The sequence below is a fragment of the Mustela lutreola genome, chromosome 2, assembly GCF_030435805.1.
Source record: "Mustela lutreola isolate mMusLut2 chromosome 2, mMusLut2.pri, whole genome shotgun sequence".
NCBI lineage: Eukaryota > Metazoa > Chordata > Mammalia > Carnivora > Mustelidae > Mustela > Mustela lutreola.
The window spans coordinates 92,370,083-92,394,459 of NC_081291.1; the positions used below are offsets into that span (position 1 = coordinate 92,370,083).

At 36.8% G+C, this 24,377-nt stretch overlaps 1 protein-coding gene across 2 annotated transcripts in view; it reads right to left on the minus strand.

Moving 5' to 3' along the window:
• PIK3R4 (phosphoinositide-3-kinase regulatory subunit 4) overlaps positions 1-18,670 on the minus strand; it is a 77,177-nt gene extending 58,507 nt beyond the window's left edge. The window contains exons 1-6 of one of the 2 annotated variants that reach the window (XM_059162582.1): positions 18,190-18,670; positions 16,587-17,363; positions 10,338-10,471; positions 7,959-8,541; positions 4,216-4,350; positions 2,406-2,627 (exon numbers count right to left, since the gene is read on the minus strand). In XM_059162582.1, coding sequence (XP_059018565.1) covers positions 2,406-2,627; positions 4,216-4,350; positions 7,959-8,541; positions 10,338-10,471; positions 16,587-17,319 — 1,807 coding nt within the window. In that variant the 5' untranslated portion in view covers positions 17,320-17,363; positions 18,190-18,670. Of the gene's footprint in view, positions 1-2,405; positions 2,628-4,215; positions 4,351-7,958; positions 8,542-10,337; positions 10,472-16,586; positions 17,364-18,145 lie in introns of both variants that reach the window. The other variant, XM_059162581.1, reaches the window with a different exon arrangement.
• Positions 18,671-24,377: the final 5,707 nt, after the last annotated feature.

Consider the following 24,377-nt stretch of genomic DNA (forward strand, 5'->3'; position numbering starts at 1 on the left):
AATACACAGAAATCAGTTGCATTTCTATATACCAATAAGACAGAAGAAAGAGAAATTAAGGAGTTGATCCATTTATAATTGTAACCCCAATCATAAGATACAGGAATATATCAAATCAAAGAGGCGAAGAATCTATACTTGGAAAACTAGAGAATACTCATGAACGAAATTGAGGAAGACAAAAAGAAATGGAAAAACTTTCCATGCTCATGGACTGGAAGAATCAATATTGTGAAAATGTCTATGCTACCTAGAGCAATCTATACATTCAATGCAATCCCTATGAAAATGCCATCAACTTTTTTCCCAGAAATGGAACAAATAATCCTAAAATTTGTACGGAACCAGGAAAGACCCAAAATAGCCAGAGGAATGAAAGTTGTAATCATCAAGACAGTATGGCACTGGCACAAAAACAGGCACACAGATTGAAGGAACACTGTTTCTTTGGAAACTCAGAAATGGGCTCTCAATTCTATGGTCAACTAATCTCAGAGAATTCAGAAATGGGCTCTCAACTCTATGGTCAACTAATATTTGACAAAGCAGGAAAGAATATCCAATGGAAAAAACACAGTCTCTTCAACAAATGGTGTTGGGAAAACTGAACAGTCATATGCAAAAGAATGAAACTGGATCATTTCCTTAAACCAACACAAAAATAAACTCAAAATGGATGGAAGACCTCAATGTGAGATAGGAATCCATCAAAATACTTGAGAACACAGGCAGCAACCTTTCCACCTTAGCCACAGCAACTTCTTCCTGGACACATCACCAAAACCAAGGGAAGCAAGAGCAAAAAAACTATTGGGACTTCATCAAGATCAAAAGCTTTTGCACAGCAAAGGAAACAGTCAACAAAACCAAAAGACAGCAAACAGAATGGGAGAAGATATTTGCAAATGACAGATAAAGGGCTAGTATCCAAAATCTATAAAGAACTTATTAAACTCAACACCCAAGGAACAAATAATCCAATCAAGAAATGGGCAGAAGACACAAACAGACATTTCTGCAAAGAATACATCCAAATGGGCAAGAGACGCATGAAAATTGCTCAACATCACTTGGCATAGGGGAAATACAAATCAAAACCACAATGAGATACTATCTCAGACTAGTCAGAAAGGCTAAAATTAACAAGTCAGAGAACAACAGGTGTTGGTGAGGCTGCGGAGAAAGGGGAAACCTCCTGCACTCTTGGTGGCAATGCAAGCTGGTGCAGCCACTCTGGAAAATGGTACGGCATTTCCTCAAAAAGTTAAAAAAAGAGCCACCCTGTGACCCAGCTATTGCACTACTGGCTATTTACCCCAAAGATAAAAATATAGCAGCAGTGTCCACAATAGCCAAACTATGGAAAGAGCCCAGATGCCCATGGACAGATGAATGGATAAAGATGTGGTATAGAGGTTCCTTAAAAAATTAAAAAGAGATATACTATATGATCCAGTAATTACACTGGGTATTTACCTAAAAGAAATAAAAACTCTAATTTGAAAAAATACATGTACCCCTATGTTTACTGCAGCATTATTTATAATAACCAAGACATGGAAACAACCCAAGTATCTATCAATAGATAAATGGATAAAGATGTGTATATCTATACAATGAAACATTACTCATTCTCAAAAAAGAATGAAGTCTTGCCATTTGCAACAACACAAATGGATCTAGAGGGTATTATGCTAAGTGAAATAAGTCAGAAAAAGACAAATACAATATGATTTCACCTATATGTGAAATCTGGAAAAACCACACAAATGAACAAACAAAATAAAAACTGTAACATTTTTTAAAAAGTGGAAAAAAACCTACTTAATTTTTCAGTTTACACAAAGCATAGCCTGCAAGCTTTAATTTTCTTCCTAACTAAACTGATTTTCAATCATACTAAGTTTAACTGTTATTTTCTGATTATAAAAGTTACTTTCTGATGAATGCTTACTATAAAAAATTTGACAAATATAAAAAACATAGAGAAAATAATCACCTAAAATCCCAGCCCCAGAGATAATCACTATACAAATCTTAGAATATTCCAGCTTCATTATAAATATATGATTTGTTATGTTACCTTAAAATATTTTGATCACTTTAATAGAATTTCATAGTACTTTCTCAGGTCATTCAATATTCTTTTAAAACATTGTTTTTAATGATCACATGATTATTTCTTCATATGAATGTGTATCACAATTTAATTAACCAATCCTTTGATAAAAGTTATTTTTATCATCCAAAAGCAGCATAAAAGACAGACAGAAACACTAGGAGCTTATTTCATTATTAATGAAATTGGTAGACTTATCATCCATTTTCAGACCTCATGGAAATACTGTTTGAGAGAATAATTCGATATCTTAAAGATATATTTTAAAACAAATAGAAAAACATACCAACTATACTATCAAAAAAAGCTCCACGCAGATGCCAATCATTTTTATCATTTAGGAAAGTGATCATGTGGGACAATAAAACATCATTGGCTTTCTGACGTCCAAAGAATACACATAGGCGTGTTATTCCATTTTCCATTAAGGTTTGTTTCACAATATTTTCAGGGTCACTTAGCAAAGTGACAACTTTCTGTTGGACCATTTCATGTAAGGCTTGCAGCTCTAAAAAAATAAAAGGGATAAAAAAAGGTAAAGATAGGATCAGTTTTTTCCCAAGTTATAGATCTAGTCTTCTTTCTTACTCCTTGCAGAAAGAGAATAAAGAAGCCACCATTAAAAAAAAAAAAAAAAAAGTCTATAATCACTAAATATTTCCACTGTTCGAGCTCTGAAGGTCAGACAGAAAACCAAAATATAAACTGAAGAACAACATCCTGATAAGCAGATGCCACAAGCATGGTTACCATCTCATTAATTAAACAGACCTATTTTTGAAGCTCAAAGAAAAAAACTATGGGAAAGCACCAAAACAATCAATAAAATCACCAATAAATTTTATTTTATTGCCACCAATAAAATCAACTTCATCAAGAACTTCAATATATTAGACTGGTTAAGGATATAAACTGATGGTATAATTTAATACTTTAAGAAAGCATTTCAAAGGTCAGTTTACTAAATTTTTAGAAAGCAGAAACTATACTGCACATCCTGTCAAGGGTTTACATGATCTGGCCACCACCTTCTTCTCTGACTTTATCTCCTACCCACCCTCCCTTCTTCCTTTCCCTTCTAAAATGTAAGCTCAACCAAGGATCTTTTCTGTCTTATTCACCACTATATTTCTAGTGCAGAAATTATGTTTAACGATTATCTGTTGGCTAAATGTATGAGGGCAAAGGTCGCTCCTGGAGCAGCCACTGTCAAGAGAAAAGGTGGTCTGATAAGCAAAATACTACGTTCACATTAAGACAAACTTTAGGTTAACTCCCAAAAAGGTTTAACACCTAACTTTAACTTCATTTATCTATCAATGTCCAGTTACATGGTTACAAAATGTAGGACAGTATTATCTTCTAAGTAATTCCATGAAAAAAGCGACGATTTCCCTTCTAATACATTCTTCTTTAAGTTCAAAATTATTCTACTGACTTCAACTCCAGAGAATATATGCTGCCTAAAATTGATATCATTCTTACAAGTAATAGAGCCATTACCATTTGTGTATAGCATAAAAATCTTGTGCTCCAAGAAATCTAAGTGTATTACTTCTAAATCTTTAACTCAATAAACATTAATTAAAAGCCTGCTAAGAGTTGTTTGTATGTAAAGAAACTTAAGACAGGAACTTTGACCTCAAAGAGCTTACATCACATCTATACATTTAAAGCAAAAGGTGTTTGTGGGATTTGATCCATAAATCATAGACAGTATGACAAACAGTTCATGACTAAGGATACTCAAAGTATATTTACATAAGGAAAAAAGGCTTAGATTCTTTGGCTATGACGTTGTCAATTTTTTTCCTTCCATCTTATAAGAATTATACAATTCAGCTAGCTTTACCGTTTATACAAATCAGTTGTGGCTGAAAAACAACTGAGCTTAGAATCTGTAACAACAAGCTGATAATTTTCTGGTTAGATAATAGTGTACAGAGCAGAGAGAACAATGAAACATCAGTGACCTTTCCCACCTATATATATATGGTATTCCTTCATCTTACACAAAAATTACAATAGTTTCTTTCAAGTCCACATTACTAATTCATTCCAAATAATAATAAACCTGGAAGAGAAAATCATACTACCTGAGTCGTAATTTCCATTGGGATGCGTAACTTCATCTATTTCTTCACTATTTGGGTCATTTTCCATATTGAGATTTTTTAACTGCACTAATTCCAGGAATCTCAAAGCTGTTTCAGCCAGCAGAGCTATATTTTCTATAAAAAAGGGAAAAATTTATTATAATCTTAAATTCCTATAATAATTTTTCCTTCAGGTCTTTATACATAAAAATAATAATCATAAAACTAAGGAGGAAAAGTAGGACTTTTCAGTTTAGTTCTTAACCTAATCAGATTTTTGGTAACTAATCTCATAATCTACAACTAACAGTTTTTTTAAAGATTTTATTTATTTATTTGAGAAAAGAGACAGAGCAAGTGAGAGAGAAAGAGCACCAGCAGGGTAATGGATATGAGAGAAACAGACTCCCCACTGGGCACAAAGCCCAACAGGGGGCTTGATCCCAGGACGCCAGGATCATGACCTGAGCCAAAGGCAGACACTTAACGAACTGAGCCTCCCAAGGCACCCCTGTAACTAACAGTTTTAATAATAAAACATAAACTTCTTTTAAAAATACAAAAATGTACAGCATAAACACTATAGTTAACTCTGCTATATCATACATATGAAAGTTAAGTGAGCAAATTCTAAGAGTTCTCATCACAAAGAAAAAACTTTTTTTTCTGTTTTTCGTCTTTTTATTGTACCTATATGAGAGGATGGAAGCCAACCAAACTTGTGGTAATCCTTTCAGAATATGTGAAGTCAAATTATTACACTTTATACCTTAAACTTATACAGTGATGTAGGTCAATTATATCTCAATAGAACTGTGAAAAAATACAAAAATAGCATAGAACAAGCATTCAAATCTACTAAGGGAAAAGCTTAACCCTTCTACAGAGACCTAGGAAGAGTATCTTAACAGGTGAGATACATACATTAGACTAAAAGAGAAACATTCAGATTAAAATAACGGGCTAAACTGTTATTTTCAGTATGACAGACTCACACAGTATCACACAGAATCACACAGACCCGCCTTAAATCTCAGCTCCAATCTCAGCCCCCAACACTTACTAGCTGGCTGCTTAACACAGGAGTATATTTCACATATACATAAGTCACATCTACCTCACAGAGCTATTACCAAACTGAATCAACCATTATTAGATTGCCTTCCTTGTGATACTCTGAAGTTCTTATGAACCAATGTGTAAGGTTGCTGCATTTCTACAGTTGCATTTTCTCCTAAGACTGTCTGATATTCCTTAGCACTGTGAAAATATCTACTTCTAATTTGTGCTGTCACATTTGCTATCAGATATGCTTACACTTTCTTCTCCCTTTTGTTTTCTTATTGAGGCCTGTGTCTCTAGCCTTCTTTTCCTCCCATTTCTTGCTTCTTAATGCACTGAGCTACCCAAGCACCCCCATTTCTGTGCTTCTTAACATATGTCCATACCAGCCGAAGACTGCACTCTTTTCCTTAGCAATAAATAGCACTGAACATAAACCTTAATTAACTGCCTCATTTTATTAATTCCAAGACTCACTTTTTCCTTAAATTTTTAATACCACTATAATTGAGGTGCATGTCACAAGAGTTGAGATTGCTCAGTCTATCAAATGCAGTGATTACCTTTGTCTTATAGCCCCACTATTCCCTGCCCCGACCCTCAACAGGTTCAAAACTGTTCTGAAGAACAAAACTTTACCTCTAAGTACCCAAGACATGAATACCCTGTAATGCCTGTCATAATGCCTGCCCTAAAGATGGGAAAGTTTGGGCCATCCTCTGATAATAAGTCAAATTCTAGATGAATGCTCCCCACCCCACGTTAATGGATGTATCTTTATGAGGAAAAGTCTCTTACTTTCCGAGGCACTTCTAAAATCTGAGTAGATCTATGCCTATTTCCCCCATTTAAGTTCATAAACCACAATACACTTGAAAGTTTACACAAGATACAAATCTATACCACCTCTGAGTTTAAAAAGAACACTTAAAAGACATTTAAAAACTGATTTTAAACGTTTATAGTTACTGACATGTGTGGTTTAATTATACTTAACCATAAACGTTCAAATAGACTTCTGGCTCAACTCAAAAACAGGCAGGTTTATCCTGCACTAAGCCACAATGAAGGGACAATGCAAGGTACCAGCACGGACCCTGGTTACCACAGACTCTCACCATAAAGACCCAGAAGACCAAAGAAAAGCAGAGTGCTTCAGAGTCAAGGTAAAGACCAGCAGCTCCGAGAACTGAGAAAGAATGAGACCAGATACACTTAGGTCATATTGTCTAGCCTCTCCCATTTCCAATTTCCTTACCTGTAAAATAAAGGTAATATAGCATCTATTGCTCAAAGCTTTGCCAAGGATTAGTTGCAAAAAATATATAGATCTTAGAATCTCAGAATCCATGTATCTTAGAATCTGTAATCTATCTTAAAATTTATATATCTCTTGCAACTAATCCCTGCAACCCTGAGCAGATGCCCTGATGGGAGTTTTTTTTTTCAATAAACAGTAGCTATTACTTTTATGCTATCACTATTAGTAATTGGTTGTCACTCTGTTAACACAGCACCTACACATCAGAGCCTTATCCATTTAACACAACTGAGAACAAATTAAGACCAACAGTAGGTCACAAAGATACAGTTTGTTTTTAAAACCTATAAACTTTTATTTAAATTTTTCTAGTTTATGTTTGCCAAGTGACTTATAAATATACTTTGTTATAAATTGTAATCTCAAATGTACATGTCTTAAAGAAATCCTGAATTTTCTAGGCCTGACATGTGTACCCATACAGTTATGGAAACCAGAAGCCATAAATAATAGGCAATGGATAAATACAAATAAAAATGTATGTATAGGGAAGAAAAAAAAAATGCAACAACCACCACTCAGTGAATGTACCTAGAGATAAGGCCAGAGTCCAGCAACCATTTTTGTATGTTCCATTAAAATAATGATAGACAATTGTAAATTTAACAAACCTATCAAATACCTTTCAAAAAAGTGGCAATACCACCACCACACTTTATGTACCATTTACAGAAACCAAAACAATCTCTGCTTTACATATTATATTAGAAATAAATTATGAATTATGTTAATGCTTCAGTGACATTTTCCACGCAGAAAGAAGTATATAGAATTAATTTGGGGAGCTAAAAAACATGAATCTGTATCACTTAATTTTATGAGTAAGAATTACAAGTAAAACAGGTATATGTGTTATAACCTCAACACAAAGAAGCCACACACATTAAGCACTACAGTAACTAAAAGGACCTTAAAATTTGGTAATAGGCTAGGTTCTTTCAAAACCAAATTATCAAGCAAAATTCATCTTTTTGAACAGCAAAAGACTTGTAATCTAAAGCTGATCTTCAAATTAGCATGTCTGTTCAGAGAAACTTTACAAAGACCTAAACACACTCAATCAGAGCATACTTGTAAACATTAGTCTCACTCCAAATTAAATGTAGTATACTCAGTAAAATCATAGGATTCTATATTACATATTTTTCACTTGATAATTCTGATCACTTCAAAAATCAGTACAACCTAAAGTTGAGTCCCAAGGATAGACAGATCACTTATGAAAATTATCAAAATGTACACAAATAGTTTAAGGACTATAATTTACTCTCAGAATTCCCCCCCAAAATCAGAGAAACAGATATTATAGTCACTAACTTCAAAAATATAAGCAGCTATTACTTGGACAATAAGTTCTTACCAGCATAGGCTAGTCTAACAATAGTAGCATCATCTTGGGCTAAGTGGGCTATGCCTGGCAGAATATATTCCGGATAGATATTGACATCATTGCGAGGAACCTCTTTGACAAGAGCAAGAACTTTGGTCAACGTCCTCAAGGCTTCAGCCCTCACTCTAGGAACAGAGTCATTGCTGAAATGTAAAAGATATGGAGTAATACGATCCAAAAGAATTTCTACACTTAATCTTGGGGCCAAATGGAGAATAAGTTCCAAAGCAGCAAGTTTGGAATCACAGTATTTAAGGGTCTGCAAACAGGACGTTATAACAGACACCAAGATAACCAGCCCATTTTCCTTAGGCTCTCCTTCTGCTTTTTCTGGCAGATCATGTCCACAGAGATTGTGAATAATGTTGCCCAAATCCTTCCGTATAACCAGAATGCGCTCATCTGCAGAAAGAAATGTTTCCTTGGCAAACTGGGCCATGTAGGGCTGAAGGAATGTGTAAAATATTTCAGGAAAGGCATTGCCACGCTGCTGCTTTAGGTAATCTTCTGCCCCTAAACGTTTATCTGGCTCACGGTGAATCATCTGAGTTACCTACACCAAGGGGAGAAAAGGAGTAAAAAATAGATTTGAGAACAGCAGGTTAAATCAGATGAAAGCTACAAGGGCAACTTAAACATGACATAAAGAATTTTTGAGGTAACTCCAACTCTTCTCAATCTTCACCTTTCAAGCTACTTTCAGAACCTGACTACAAGCAATATGGGACTCTACTACCATCCTTAAAGCAACAGGAAATTATAGAGTAATTACAAATTACTATTGTAATATTATATAGTATTACAAATGGCCCAGACACATAAAGAGATATACCCTGTTCAGTATTCCCAATTATTAAGACAGGTGAGTAATACATTACTGCCCACCACTCAAGGATTCTTAAACATTTTTGAGTACGGTAATACCATTGAGAAGCTAAAGAAAACAATGGGATTTTCTCCAGAAAAAAATTGTATACACACAATTTTTACATATAAAATTACACACGATTCTGAAAAGAATCACAGTACCACTAAAATCCATATACATATCAGAGTTCTGATTTAGAGTCTTAATACCACAAGTCCAAGGGAATACATGGTTTAAGTGTAGTTCTAGTATCTAGTCAAAAAGGGGATCAGTGGTTTAAAGTTCTCAAGTAGTGTAAGAGATGTTAAATCCTACAAACCCTTGAACTTATATGTTTTATGACATCTTAGGGAACTAATTTTCTTTCAACAGAGCATAGTTTAATTTTTCCTACATCTTCAGAGTCAATCAGTCATTATTTAAATACTTAAAATATCATAAAAATATATCTAGTTATTTGAGTTTTCTGTTTATATTCCAAATAGGCACCTACCATTGAACTTGCAAGGATTCATATGCACTATAAATACCAGAAGTGACTTAAATAGAATTCCTTTTACATTCAGATTAAGCCCTAAAGATTCATCAGATTCACTCCTTCCACAGTTAAGAAAATACAGGCCCAAACTCAAGAAGTCCCTTAGCCAATGTAACATGACAAATGAGTGCCATACCCAAAGACAGAAAAGCCAGGTACACCAACTAGTGCACAGTTCACCGAACATGAGCTAAACTGGCTTCCTCTAAAACATCTTATTTTTTAATATTTAAATAAATTTAATGTTTATAAGAGAAATTAAAATGTATTCTATACTTCCCTACTTTATTATAGAATATTTTAATATACTACAACTTTCCATGACTGAGAGTCATCATCTTTAAGCCATCAGTTACTGTATTGATGGACTTTAAATAAAGATCCCCTCAAACAGTAAGGTGGATTTTTGGCTTATGTGACCTCCCACAAAATTCCTCACTTCTCTTCTGCTATACTAATTAGTGATTCTATAGCCTTCCATCCAGAACAGCCTCAAGAAAGACATACCAAACGAGCTGTTTCTATATGAAATGGCCCTATACTATTGTATTATATTCAAGTTGGCGTTTCCTGTCTCTTTCATTTTAGATAAGTCTTCTTGATTTCTTACTAGCAAGCTCTATTCTAGACAGTATCTCTAATCTCCAAGCACCACTTTACTTCCTCCCAAACCTGTCCAAAGCAGAGCTGAAGACGTGTGTGTATGTATAATAGGCATGTTTTATATACATATAAAATTTAATCAAATGAGCTCTATGCCTGAAAAGAGGTAAAGTATTATACACTTCTCCCTAACAAAGTAAATTTAAAAAGGCTGTTCATAATTGTCTATGGGGCTTTATTTCTTTGTTCCAAATGCATAAAATTCCAGAGAGTTGTCTAATGCAAAAGTGAAAACACAATTCTATTAAAACCTAATGGAGAATACTTCTAGCATAGTTACCAATTCTCTGATACTGCAATCTTCAATTTTATTTAGCACTTGTTCCGGGAAAAACTGTCCATTTCTATAAGCCAGAAGTTGAGAGAGATCAAACAGTGGTACACCTTCTGTAAAAAGCTCAGCTATAACACAACCTGCAAAATAACAGATATAATTCCATTTAAAATGCAATGTAAGATACCTTTAATACAGATGAAGTATTGAGAGAATTCACAAAACTCAAAATGAAAAGCCCAAAGTAAACTGAATTAAAAATTTTAATGCAACATACAACTATGATCATGCAAAACAAGGAAAATGTCTATTGCCTTATCAGTTTCTGTTGCCTTTTAGTTTCTGAAAGTGTAAAGTCAAAAGAATGCCACTATCTCTCCATCTTAAAAAAAAAAAATCAAATAAAATTACTTCCTAGTTCTCTAATTTAAAATGAATATGTTTGCATATAATATATACATACATATATTTAGAGATAGAATACAAGTTACAAGAAAGGTAGTTTTTTTTAAGTATGGACTTACTTTAGAAATTAAGTCCATAAGGAACTGAAAAGTCATTATCTGACAACTCATTTATTCACTATCAAACTAAAAGTTATTAGGTGTCAACTATACACTAGACACTAGCAGTGCATATAAGAGATAAAATCCTTGCCCTCATCAAGCTTTCATTCTAGGAAGACAGACATAAAATAAACCAGTGAACAAATGTGTGAAGAATGCTATGAAGTACAGGTGTAAGAATAGAAAAAGGAAAGATAACCAAATCATTAGGCACTCACATAATCTTCAAACAGGGAATACAAAAAAAATCTATCTACACTCCAAAAAGGACAAAGCAGTTTCACTGCATCATTGTATGACCTGCATTTCACAAGTATTTTTTCTAAGACAGAGAGAAAGAGAAAGAGTGTACGTGTATGTGGGATGTAGGGTGGCAGAGGGAGAGAGAGAATCTTAAGCAGGGTCCAAACTCAATGTGGAGCCCCCTGTGGGGCTTGATATCATGACTCTGAGATCATAACCTGAGCTGAAATAAAGAATCAAACACTCAACCATCTAACCTACCCAGGCACACCTGCGTTTCACAGGTCTTACAGAGATCCTTAATAACCTTAGCTCATAGCCTCTGCATCTGCTGGCCTCTCTACCTAGAATGCTACTCCCTCAAATGTCCACCTATACCTCCACCTCCTTAAGATCCTTCATCAAATGTAATTTAGGATATTAGCAGTTATGTAAACTATCCAGTTTAAAATTGCAAGCCCCACCACTATAACTACCCCATTCTTCTTGCCTATTCCTCTGCATATTCCCTTTTCCCTTTCCCTGCTATTTTTTCCCCATAGCACCAACCGCCAAATTAAATATACCATGTATTTTTTTCTTTACCATCTAGTATACCCACTAGAATGCAAACTTCATGAGGAAAGGATTTTCACCTAATTTTGCTCAATAATTTACAAGGACTAAAACAGTTCCTAACACATAATAAAGTTCTTAAATTAATCTCTACCAATCTGTGTCAAGTTTTAGAATAAAAGACTTAAAATAACTACTAGAAATATCATAAGCAAGAAGAAAATAGAAAACCAGACCAACATTACAAACCAACTGGATCTAACACAGACATCAAAAGAACACTCCACCCAACAACAGCAAAATACAAATTCTTCTCAGGTACATATGGAACAATTCTCAGGTTAGATCATATGCTAAGCCAAAGAACAAGCCTCAGTAAGTTTAAAAGGAATGAAATCATACATATCAAGTCCTTCAAGCCATAATGGAATAAGAAATCAGTAACAGAGAAAGCTTGAAAAATTCACAAATATGTAGAAATTAAACAACACACTCCTAAATAACCAATGTATCAAACGGAATTTGAAAATTACTTTGCGATTAATGAAAAAGTAAACACAACATATAAAACGTATGGGATGCAACTAGGACAGTGTTGAGAGGAAATGTGTAACTATAAACACCTGTATTTTAAAAGAGTGCAGGACAATAACCTAACCTTAACCTTAAGAAACAAGAAAAGTAAACTAAAACCAAAGCAAACAGAAGGAAAGGAATAATAAAGACTGGCATGGAAATCTGTGAAAGGGAGAATAAAACACAATAGAGAATATAGACAAACTCAAAGGTTGGTGCTTTGAAAAGCTCAACAAAATTGACAGGCTCCTACTAAGAAGACAGATGTCTCAAACTACTAAATTAAGGTATGAAAAAAGAGACACACTACCAACCTTACAGAAACGAAAAAGAACTGTATTTAGAACAACTGTATGCCCACAAATTAGATAACCTAAATGAAATGGACAGATTACTAGAAAGACACAGATTACCAAAGCTGACTTAAAAAGAACAGAAAATCTGAATAGACCTCATAAGTAAAGAAACAGAATTAAAAATAAACATTCCACAAAAGAAAAGCCTGACACTTAACAGAGGCTTCAGTCTATCAAATGTTAAAATACTTAATAATCCTTCACAAATTGTCCCAAAGAAATAGAAGAGGGAACACTTATCAACTCATTCAAAATTACCCTGATACCAAACCAGACAAAGATATCACAAGAAAAGAAAACTATAGATCAATTTACCTGATGAATATAGGCACAAAAATCCTCCAAAAAATACTGACAAACTGGGTGCAAAAATGAGTAAGTTACCAATAATAAATTAAAAGAAAAAAATGAGGGGAAAGAGAGAACACCTGAGTATGCCAGAATGCTGAGGGCCTTCTGGTGAATGTGGAGGAAGTACTAGAGTTGGAAAATCATCATTTGCAACCATCAGGCAAGAATCAGCAATGAATGCCAAATCAGGAAGGAAGTTGTGATGACTGACAGGGTATTTGCATGGTCTTAAAAGTTTCTTCCCACAGGCTCCTTATTAGTTGCAAGAGATTAAAAAAACAGAAGGTAACTAGAGAGGGGAGAATCAGGCAAGATTTTGACCAGGTGATCAAAATTAACATCACCAACAAACGCCGTATGTCTCTAGATAGAATACTGTGAAAATGCATCATCACATATACAGTACACTGAGAATGAATAACCTGAATTTAATCAAAAGGAGAAATCGGACAAACCCTGAATGAGGTACATTCTATGAAAAAACAAAAGGGTGGAGTGAGCTGCTTGAGCCCATGTGTGCGCTTGCACACACACACACACACACACACACAATGCAGGTGAAAGCCAGTGAAAACTGAATAAAGTCTGTATCTAGTTAACAATAAGGCTCTACTGTCAATTCCAGATTTTGAGGTCAGACTGGTCATATAAGATATCACTAGCAGGGAAATTGAGAGAAGCATTCTTCACTATTTTTGCAACTTCTATCACTTAAAATAAAAAGTACAAAAATTATTTTTAAAATTTAAGGAGAGAAGTATTCTTCAAAAATGTCAATGTCATGATGACAAAAAAAAGGCTATGAAGATGTTCCACATCAAAGGAAGCTAAGGGGAGAGGACAACTAAATGCTATACCAAACCCTAGACTGGGTCCTGTCCTGGAGCAGTTAAAATGTTATAAGGGACATTAATGGGTCAAAAACAGAATTAAAACTGTAAATTATTTTATCAATGTTAAAGTTGCTGCAGTTGATAACTGCAACATACAATTATGTAAGTTATGTAAGAGACTAGGATCTTAGGGAATATATACTCAAGTATTCAGAAGCAAAGGGCCACAGTATATGTAATTTAATCATTAAAAAATCATGAGGGTGGGCTGGAGTGCAAAAAGAATGTATAGGTGATACAGCAAGTGGAGCAAAATGCAAACCAAGTGAACCTGGGGATTCTCTTCTGCAAGTTTTTAAAATGTTTAAGTATGAAATAATTTCCATGTAAAAAGTCAGAAAAAAAATAGCAACATTTAACTATTTACAACTAAATGGGGTTTGTTATGGACTGAATTATCTCTCTTCTTTCCCTCAAATTCATATATTTAAGCCCTAACATCCAGTACCTGTAACCTGACTAAATACAGGTGATAGGCCTTTAAAAAGGTAACTTAAGTTAAATGAGGTCATATGTCCATTATTATACGTGACCTTTTAAGAAGGGACACCAAGGAAGAGACCATGTGAGGACACAGTGAGAAGGCAGCCATCTGCAACCCAAAAAGAGTGGCTTCAGGACAAATGACTCCTGCTGGCACCTTGATCCTGGACTTCAGCCTCCAGAATGGAGGGAAAATAAATTTTTCTTTAAGTTACCAAGTCTGGGATATTTTATCACGGCAGCGTTAGCAAACTAATAGAGATGAATATAGGACTTTTTTCTTGCAACTTTTAGAATATTGTTCTGGAAAAGGTGTTATTAGGTGGTATTTCCCTATGAACATATTGTTCAAAGTGTCTTCATCAACACTAAGTCCTTATAATTCAGGTATCAGCTCAAATATCACCTTCTCATAGAGGTCTTCTCTGACCATTTTATCTTATTTTTTTTTTTTAAGATTTTTGTTTATTTATTTGACACAGAGAGAGATCACAAGTAGGCAGAGAGGCAGGCAGAGAGAGAGCGGGAAGCAGGCTCCCTGCTTAGCAGAGAGCCCAACGTGGGGCTCGATCCCAAGACTCTCGGATCATGACCTGAGCCAAAGACAGAGGCTTAACCCACTGAGCCACGCAGGTGCCCCTGACCATTTTATCTTAAGTAGTCTACCAACCTTTGTCCTAACCTTAAAAGTCGTAACTCCATCACAGCACTTATCACTCACGAAAATAAACTTCTTTCCTTGTTTATTCTCTTTCTACCCCACTAGAACATAAGCTCCTTAAGGGCAAAAACTTCATCAGTCTTTTTCAGAGCTGTACCCCCAACATATAACAACACAGTGTCTCGGGCGCCTGGGCGGCTCAGTGGGTTGAGCCGCTGCCTTCGGCTCAGGTCATGATCTCAGGGTCCTGGGATTGAGTCCCGCATCGGGCTCTCTGCTCAGCAGGGAGCCTGCTTCCCTCTCTCTCTCTCTGCCTGCCTCTCCATCTACTTGTGATTTCTCTCTGTCAAATAAATAAATTAAATCTTTAAAAAAAAATAACACAGTGTCTCATACATAACAGATAATACTCCAATATTTGTCAAGCAAATGAAAGGGTCCTATCCTTTCTGACTATGACAGTTTACTTCTAGCTGGTTTTCCCATCTATAAGGTAGCTCCCCTGCTATCCACTCTCCGTGCTACAGCTTTTATCTAAAATATATATCTGATAATGCCCCTGAATGGTAGCATGGGCATGCCAGACCCTTTCTGATCTGGGGCCTGCTTACCTCACACTCTACACTCTATGTTCCAGATAAAACAAACTACTTAAAATGTCCTCGTGCTCAGATGTTCAAGTCTTTGTATAAGCAACACTCTGTGCCTGAAACAAGCTACCTTTGCCATAGTTAGCTCCCAATCTTCTTTCAGTTCTCTTAAAATCATCTGGCTGACTGGCTGGCTCAGTCAGTTAAGCATCTGACTCTTGGTTTCAGTTCAAGTCAGGCTCTATCCCATGGGTCTTGAGATTGAGCCCAATGTCAAGCTCCCTGCCCAGTGGGGAGTCTGCTTGAAGATTTTCTCCCTCTGTCCCTCCCCTAACTCACTCAAGCAAGCACACTCTCTATAATAAATCTTTAAAAAATTTATACCATCTTCCAATAAAGAGGCCTTTCCTGCTACTGACTCTCTACCCACACCACTGACACTAGTATTTTTATGCTCCTATAACACCACCCTGTGCTTATCACCGCCACAGCAAATCACACTGCATTGATATGTCCTTTTTCATTATCATATCCATCTCCCCATTAAATGTAAACACCTTGAAAAGAGGGACATAATTATCCATCCATCTCCAGCACTAAAGAAAGTGCCTTGGGGTACCTGGCTGGTTCATTGGGTAGAGCATGCAACTTTTGATAGTGAGTCATGAGTCTGAGCACCACACTGGGTTTACTTTAAAAAAAAATTTTTTTTTTAAGTTTACTTTGTTTAAAAAAGTGTCTAATACATACAGAAGAATTCAAATATTTCTGAAATATTTGAATAAATGAACCACTCTGCATTTCCTAGGCACTTAAATATGTCCAAAGAAAGACGGCTATATCTATCTGAATAATAAATAGTGTATGAAATACCAAGAAAGTAGTTTTTCAACATATGGAATTTTCTAAAAGCTACAATTCAATGTTTCAAGTTAAAATATATGCGCATCCCCCCTTGGCAAATTCGACCCATTCAAATACCTGCTGAAAAGATATCCATTGCCCTCTTCAACTCTCCTCTTGTTCTCTGATTACTATTTAAGTCTACAAGTGGCGTTGAAGGATCCCTCATGTATTCTAACTCAGTGGCAAACAATCCACCATCAACAAAACGTTCAGGAGCAATATAGCAAGTTCTCCTCCGTGAAGTGTCAAAGAAATAGTTGAAATCTGCTGGGTTGTCCTCTGGAAGATAAGTGGGCTTAAAACTAGCAAAATCAGTTAGAAGGACCCAATTCCAACTGGTGACCATTACATTCTCAGTCTTGATGTCCCCATGACGGACTCCAGATTTGTGTGCTTGGTCCACAGCTGTCAGAATCTGGAAAGCAATCCAACGCTTTTCAATGTTATTTAAGAATGGACGGGTACTGATGCGATCATAAAGGTTGTCTCGCACATATTGCCTAAAGAGCATGGCTGCTTTCTCAGATGCTTTTTCTACTGCTTTCTGAAAAGGTAGACAGTTCTGTGCAGAATGAAGCCTGATTTTCAGTTCCTCTAGCTCTTGTTTATAGCTGGTTAAAGGCAATGTGGGATCCTGAATTGCAAAGACCTTCACAACTACAAGGCCTTCTCGGTGCTTCGCTCGAGCAACTTTAAAAAACCGAGTACTTCCCAGACTCTTATCATATTCAAAATCATGGATGTCTGAGAAATAACTCTCCACAGAAAGGATCTGGGAAGGAGCAATGCCAGCAAGCTGATTTCCCATAATGTCAGCAAGCCCCTCTGGGTCAGTAAGTCAGGATACTATACCTATTTTAAAAAAGAGAAAAAAAGAAGAAGAAAAGATACAAGCAATGAAACATCATTATTTATGTATTCTCTTCCTAAAAGATAGATGCACCATATTTCTCTTTCACTGAAAGCACTGTATCTAGTCTTCTAGGAAGCCTCTAAGTTTTAAACACATTTCTCTAAAAAGATCTTGTTATTTTATGTTGTCCTTTCCAGGAGCTGAACCATATTTAAATAGACCGCTTCAATATTAAGTTGAAAATGTTAGAATGTGTATTTTCTTCCATTTAAATTTAAAAATTAATGAGCCTTTACTATGCGTCCAGCATTGTGCTTGGGACTATGAGGGTCACAACAGTATTATATGACACAGTCTTTGTCCATGAAGAACCTGTGGTCTTGGATGTAAGACACAAACACATTAAAAACTTTAAAAATTGTTAAAAAGTAATAATAATTAAAAATAAAAACTTAAAACGGACTAAAAATCGCCTAAATCAAATAGGTCACTGAACTCCTCAAAGAACAAGCCAAAATTTAAAAAATAAAAAAAAATTTTAAAAATCAGTGACTCCTGGGCCCTTCCAGCCTAATTCCAGTGTGCTAGTTCCCACCAGCTAACAGAAGGCATAAAGTTGTTTGACGTGCAAGAACAAGGAAGAAACCATGGCAGAGACGTTAAAGAAAAGTAAACTAAAATAACACACTTGTTAAACACACTAGGGTTCTCCTAGCTCATAATGTGCAGGATAAAAAAGACACTCATACACACACGACTATTCGCACATATAAACATTTACCCTAGGACTCTGAAAAGTGTCACAAGTCGGTCACTAGCTCACACCGAGGTCATGACGGATCACTTCTGGGTCTGCGCGGGATTGGGAGTCAGCAGCCCGGCGAGCCTTGGACAAGCCTTCCGTATGAAGGGTCTTCCTTCAAAGGCAGCAGGTGGGACGTTGGGGGAGCGAGGCCGAAAAGTGCCAATTTCCAGAAACCAAGCTGGTCCGCGGAGAAGTGAAAAACTCCCGGTGCCGCAGTAGATAAACGAAGCTAAGCTGAAGGGATGCCCAGATACCCAGAGTTGCCCCCGCCGGTCCTCTACTCTGCCCCGAGAGCCATGCGTCCCCGGGCCTCACCCTCCTCTCGCGCGGGTCTCTGGAACCTCAAAGACCTCTACACTCCTCTAGAGCCTCACCACCAGGCGGCCAGGTGGGACCCGGATACAGCGGGAGGCTTCCAGTTCCAGGAAAATACCACTTCTTCAGCTGAGGCTGACACCGTAAACGCCGAACTCCCGGGAAAGCTGCCGGCTCTGACCTCACTTCCTGTTATAGGACGGAAGTGACGACAGAGAAAGATTTGAGGTAGCGAGCAAGTGGCACGGGAGTTGGTTGCTAGGAAACGAAGGAAGGGCGGGGCCTCATTCTAAGCACCTGGAGGAAGGAAATAAATTGATCTCAATTTATTTCAATTATTTCCCATCCTGGTCTTCTAACGTTCCCTAAACGTCTATCGTTCTGGCATCCCCAGAACGGGGTTCTTTAAGAGAATTCACAGTTTTATTTAGGAAAGTTAATATATCCCAAGGTGAATTTTTTCGGAGCTTTATTGAGATATAATTTACATACTATAAAGTACACCTGTTAAAAACATACAAATCAGAGGCTTTTTATATATTTACAGAGTGGTTCAATCATCTCTATAATTTAATTTTGGAACATTTTCATTACCCCCCCAAAAGAAATTTTGTAATCCTAAGCAGTCACTCCTATACTCTCCCTTTCTCCTCCTGGTCCCAGCCCTAGGCAATCACTAATCTATATTCTGTTGTTATGGACTTGCCTGTTCTGGATATTTCATTAGACAGTAGACATCATGTAGTCTTTATGACTGACTGGTTTTCACTTAACGTTTTTGAGGATTATCTCTGTTGTAACTTATATCAGTACTTAAATTTCTTTTAACTGACAAATATTTTATTATATAAAGAGTCCATATTTTCTTTATCCATTTATTAGTTGATGGACATTTGGTGTGTTGTGTCTACTTTTTGGTTATTATGACTAATGCTGCTATGAGCATTCCTGTGGAAGGCTTCTTGAGGCCATGTGTTATTTCTCTAGGGTAAGCATATGGGAATGAAATTATGTAATCATAAGGTAAATCTATGTTTAACAGATTGATAAACTACAAAACTGTTTTCCAAAGTTACTGCACCATTTGACACTCCTACCAGAAATATAGGAGGGTTCCATTTTCTCAAATGGTCACTTACTGTTGTTAGTTTCTATCTTTTTTGATTATAGACATCTTAACGGGGGTGAAATATCTCATTGTGGTTCTTATCTGCATTTTCTTAATGACTAATGATGTTGTTAATCATCTTTTTGTGTGCTTATTGGCCATTCATATATCTTCTTTAAAGTAGTGTCTATCAAATCTTTTGCCCATTTTTTTCACTGGATTATTTGTCCTTTTATTATTAAGTTTTAAGAGTTCTTTATATATTCTGGATATAAGTACCTTATCAGGTTTGCAAATAGTTTTTCTCTGTGTTGTCTTTTCACTTTCTTGGTGGTGTCCTCTGAAGCACAAAATATTTTAACACAAAGCTGAATTTTTTTTTTTATCATCCTTCCAACAATCCCTTCTCCCTTATTTCCCATCTCAGGAGGAAACATTACCACCCACTGGATTCCTCAAACTACAAACTTAGAAGTCATTAAGTCATCCTTGACATCTTTCTACTCTCTCCCTCTTTCATCCTCCCCCATTCAACATCATCATCCTGATGATTCCATATCTAAAATATGCCTTGAAGCCATCGGTTATCATCTCTTCAGGGCCTAGGCCAAGCCATTATTATTGTAATATCTAGATTTTGATACCTACTCAAAAAAGGCATTCCCCACCCACAATATTATTTTTTGTACGTTTCCCATGACTTCTTCTGTGTCTTTTATGACTTCAACTTGTGTCCCTAAATTTCTGAAGTACAGGTCCAACTTTATTCTTTCTCAAGAAGGATACTCGGGTATTCCAAAATGTTCATAAGTAATCCATTTTTCTCCCCACTTATTTTGAAATGTCATATTTACCACACACAAATTTCCTATATATATTTGGGTGGGCCTTCTGCTGAACTTTCTTACCTCTACATTGAGTTGCCATTTAATTCACCTGTTAGTACTGTTTTAATCATCGTAAAATGTTTTCATGTCTAACATAGCTTCTGCTAGAGTAATCCCTTTTAATTACAATTATAATCATAAGGATTTTAATCGTGTAATCATAAGGATGCTTCCATATTTCCAGATTCTCCCCCTTGTTTTGAGGCTAAACTTAAAAAAGTCTTCACTTGGCCTACAGAACCTGCATGATCTGACTCCTACCCATACTCCCCATCATAACTGGCGTCACTCACTGTCCTTCTCAGTCCCCCACAAGAGCCTCCTTTGCTCCTAACTTGTCAAACTTCTCTCTACCTCTCAGCTTTCACATTTACTCTTTTTTCTACTTAGAACACCCTTTCCCCCACTCTGTGGAACAAAACTTGCTCTTCTTTCAAGTCCCAGATTAAGTGCCAACACTTCTGCAAGGTCTTTCCTGAAGTTCCCCACCATCACCACCACCATTATTATAATCTCATGGACACCAGAACTTTTTCTTCATAGCACTAATTACTGAAATCATTTCATTTGGGGAAGGAGGGTAACTATTTGTTTAAGGTCTGTTTTCACACCTGACCATCAACCCCATGAGGACAGTGATTGTGTAATTCCTATTCACCAAGGTTGTCTTCAACAACTAGAGTAGTATCTGTGTCTACTAGAGTAGACACACAGTAGATGTTCAATAGACATTTGAATCAATAGCTGTGGCCTTATAAGGTTTGTGACCACTAGGGCCAAGATTAGGAGTTCTAGGACTAGGAACATTTAAAATATATATAATAATTGCTAAACACATGGGGTGCCTGGGTGGCTCAGTCAGTTGAGCATCTGACTCTTGACTTCAGCTCAGGTCATGATCTCAGGGCTGTGAGATCCAGCCGTGCATCATGCTCTGTGCTCAGTGGGGAATCCGCTTGAGATTTTCTCTCTCTCTTTCACTCTTCCTTTACCCCTCCCCCTCCACACCTGTGCTCTCTTTCTCTCTCTCTCTCTCTCTCAAATAAATAAAATCTTTTAAAAAGACATTGCTACACACATAGATACTTAACAGATAATATTTTAGGATTAGTCCATATCTCAGATATTAAATATCATGTATGTAAGTGCTTTACACATTTCTTCAACAGAGAGCTTATGGTACAGAAATGGAATAAATGTCTCTCAATTTAGATCATTCTTGCATTTTCTCCATATCTATTTTTTCCCATCAGTACATTTTGTAAAGTAATTCACGAAATATTTTTCAATGCCTTCTATAGTCACTTCTGTGCTTTTTCCTCTCCTTTTCTTTCTTTCTTTTCTTTTTTCTTTTTTTAAATAGGAATCGTGACTGCCCAGGAGGCTTTTTTAAAGGAATCTCACCTAGTCCTTTTGAGAATAAATGAAAAAATAAAATTTGGTTGCCACTGCTGGAGTAAAAAGGAGAAAGAGCCAGAAAACACCCTTCTATCCTCTAGTCAACGGCCTCTCAGCTGCACTGTGGCAATGATGGCTAACCATCCCTTCTACAGAAAATAGATGCTTCAGGAAAGCAGCTGTGCTGGAGGGGTGCCCCATCTCTTGCATATAAGAAGGGCTAATTGACTAGCTCTCACTAGCAAGTAGAAATGGAAATTATGTATTTCACTTCTAGGTCAAGGCAGTTAAGTGGTGAATGACCTTCACTGTCCTCTCTTTTCCTTCAGCCTAGATGCAGGGACATCAAGGCCTTAGGTAATGCCAGAGCCACCAGATGATAGGAGCCTGTGTCCGCAAATTACAGCCTAGAGAAAGATCACCTGTTAAATAGGAACACTCACATGGGACTTTTACAGAAGCAAAAGTAAACTCCTATGGGTTAAGCCAGTGAAATGTTGATACCTGCTTGCCACAGTAGTCTTAGCTTACCCAACCCGTTCATCTTCCAGATCTCCAAACTTCCTTACTTCTCCTGGCTACTCGCTTCACCCATGCACTTCCAGTCCTATGAGGTGTCCATATGGACTCTCTACAGTCCCTGCATCCTAAGGAAAAGGAGTAAAAGAAAAAGGAAATTTCTAATGTAAACAACACCTTCCAGAGGATAATAAACGTTTTCTTTTTTTGTAAATTGCCAGCTAACAGATGCAAAGGGAATTATAAGAAATTACCATTTGGGGGTGCCTGGGTGGCTCAGTTGGTTGAGTGACTACCTTCAGCTCAGGTCATAATCCTGGAGTTCCAGGATCAAGTCCCGCATCAGGCTCCACATTCACCAGGGGGTCTGCTTCTCCCTCTGACCTTCCCCTTCTCATGCTTTCTCTCTCCCATTCTCTCTCTCAAATAAATAAATAAAATCTTTAAAAAAAAAAAAAAAGAAGAAATTACCCTGTAATTATAGTATAATAATTGCTTCCCAAAAGGACTGTCAATGGATTCTATAACCATTGGACAAAAGAGTGGGAGGTAACAAGATAGACTCATGGTGCCCAAGGAATAGCTACAGATTACCTTCTACACTAGGAAGGGAGGAAATGAATATTTTATGATGGAAAATTCTGGCAGCAAACCTTTTACCTAAGTGGTCAAACTTAACATCACTAACAGTAGGACAAAGGTACTTTGAGGCTCCTGATAGAATGCAATGGACAGTACACAGTATCATCCACGAAGCCTTCTTACCAAGGATGTTTAACCTGAATCTAGTCAAGCCTGTAGACCTCACTGATCAATACGATAGCCACTAGCCATATTTGAATAATGAGCACTTGAAATTCGGCCATTCAAAATTGAGATGTGCTGTGAGTGTGTAAAAAACACAGGATTTAAAGCAACCCTGTCAGGACCCCCCTCTCACTCTTGAGAACATTTTCTGTATCATCACTTAATAAACTTCTGTCACTTTCCTCACTCTCCGTTGTCCGCAGGATTCATTCTTCCACTCCATGAGACAAGAACCTAGTTCTCCCACTTCATTTTGACACCAAAACCCAGAATCACTTCCACTGAAGGGAGAGTAAAAACAGACTCTTCTTTTTTTTCCTGGGAGAATTCTCTCCCTTAGGTGACTTCTCACAGATAACAAAACCCAGCACCCATGGGCCAGTTGAAGGAGAATTTTGCAGCCTTGGGTCTTAAATCTCAGGTGACAGGCTTCTGGACAAAGGTTTGGTCAATCCCCCTCCCTCAAAAGAAGGGTATTTGGCTTAACCCTACCCAGTTCTGCTTTCTGTTCCTTGGCTTTTCTTAAATGGCTTTCTCCCACCTCAGGGACTTTATCTACAGGAGGGCCCTTTCAATATCCCGGTGAGCACCATGCCCTTTTAATTAGGGATTCATTTCAGGAAAAGTGTTGCCTATGTAAATACAAGGTTTTCTCATTTAAAGATGTCTTTTATGTGGGGCACCTGGGTGGCTCATTCATTAAGCGTCTGCCTTCATCTTAGGTCCTGATTCCAGGGTTCTGGGATGGAGCCCCGTGTTGGGTTCTCTGCTCTGCCAGAAGCCTGCTTCTCCCTCTCCAGCTCCCCATATTTGTGTTCCCTCTCTCTGTAAAAAAAAAAAAAAAAAAAAAAGAAATCTTTTTTTAAAAATGTCTTTTGTGAGAACTTAGTTTAGGAGGAGAATCTTTTTCTCATTTTTGCTGACTGCTAAGACATGTTTTTCTGATAGGTACATTTTAGGTTTAATCACAGCCAGGGATCAAAACCCAGGTTATCAGCAAGCAGGATTAGGGCTATCTCTTTATATACATTAGAGGAAGACCAACGTTTTCCTGGGCATTTACTGGGATGCTTTAGGCATTAAGGAGGGGATTACAGACTCCCAGCCAATTCCTCAGTTGGTTGCATTAGTAGCTGGGACTTTAATGGGTATTATAGTTGGGGCTTTCTTGTCC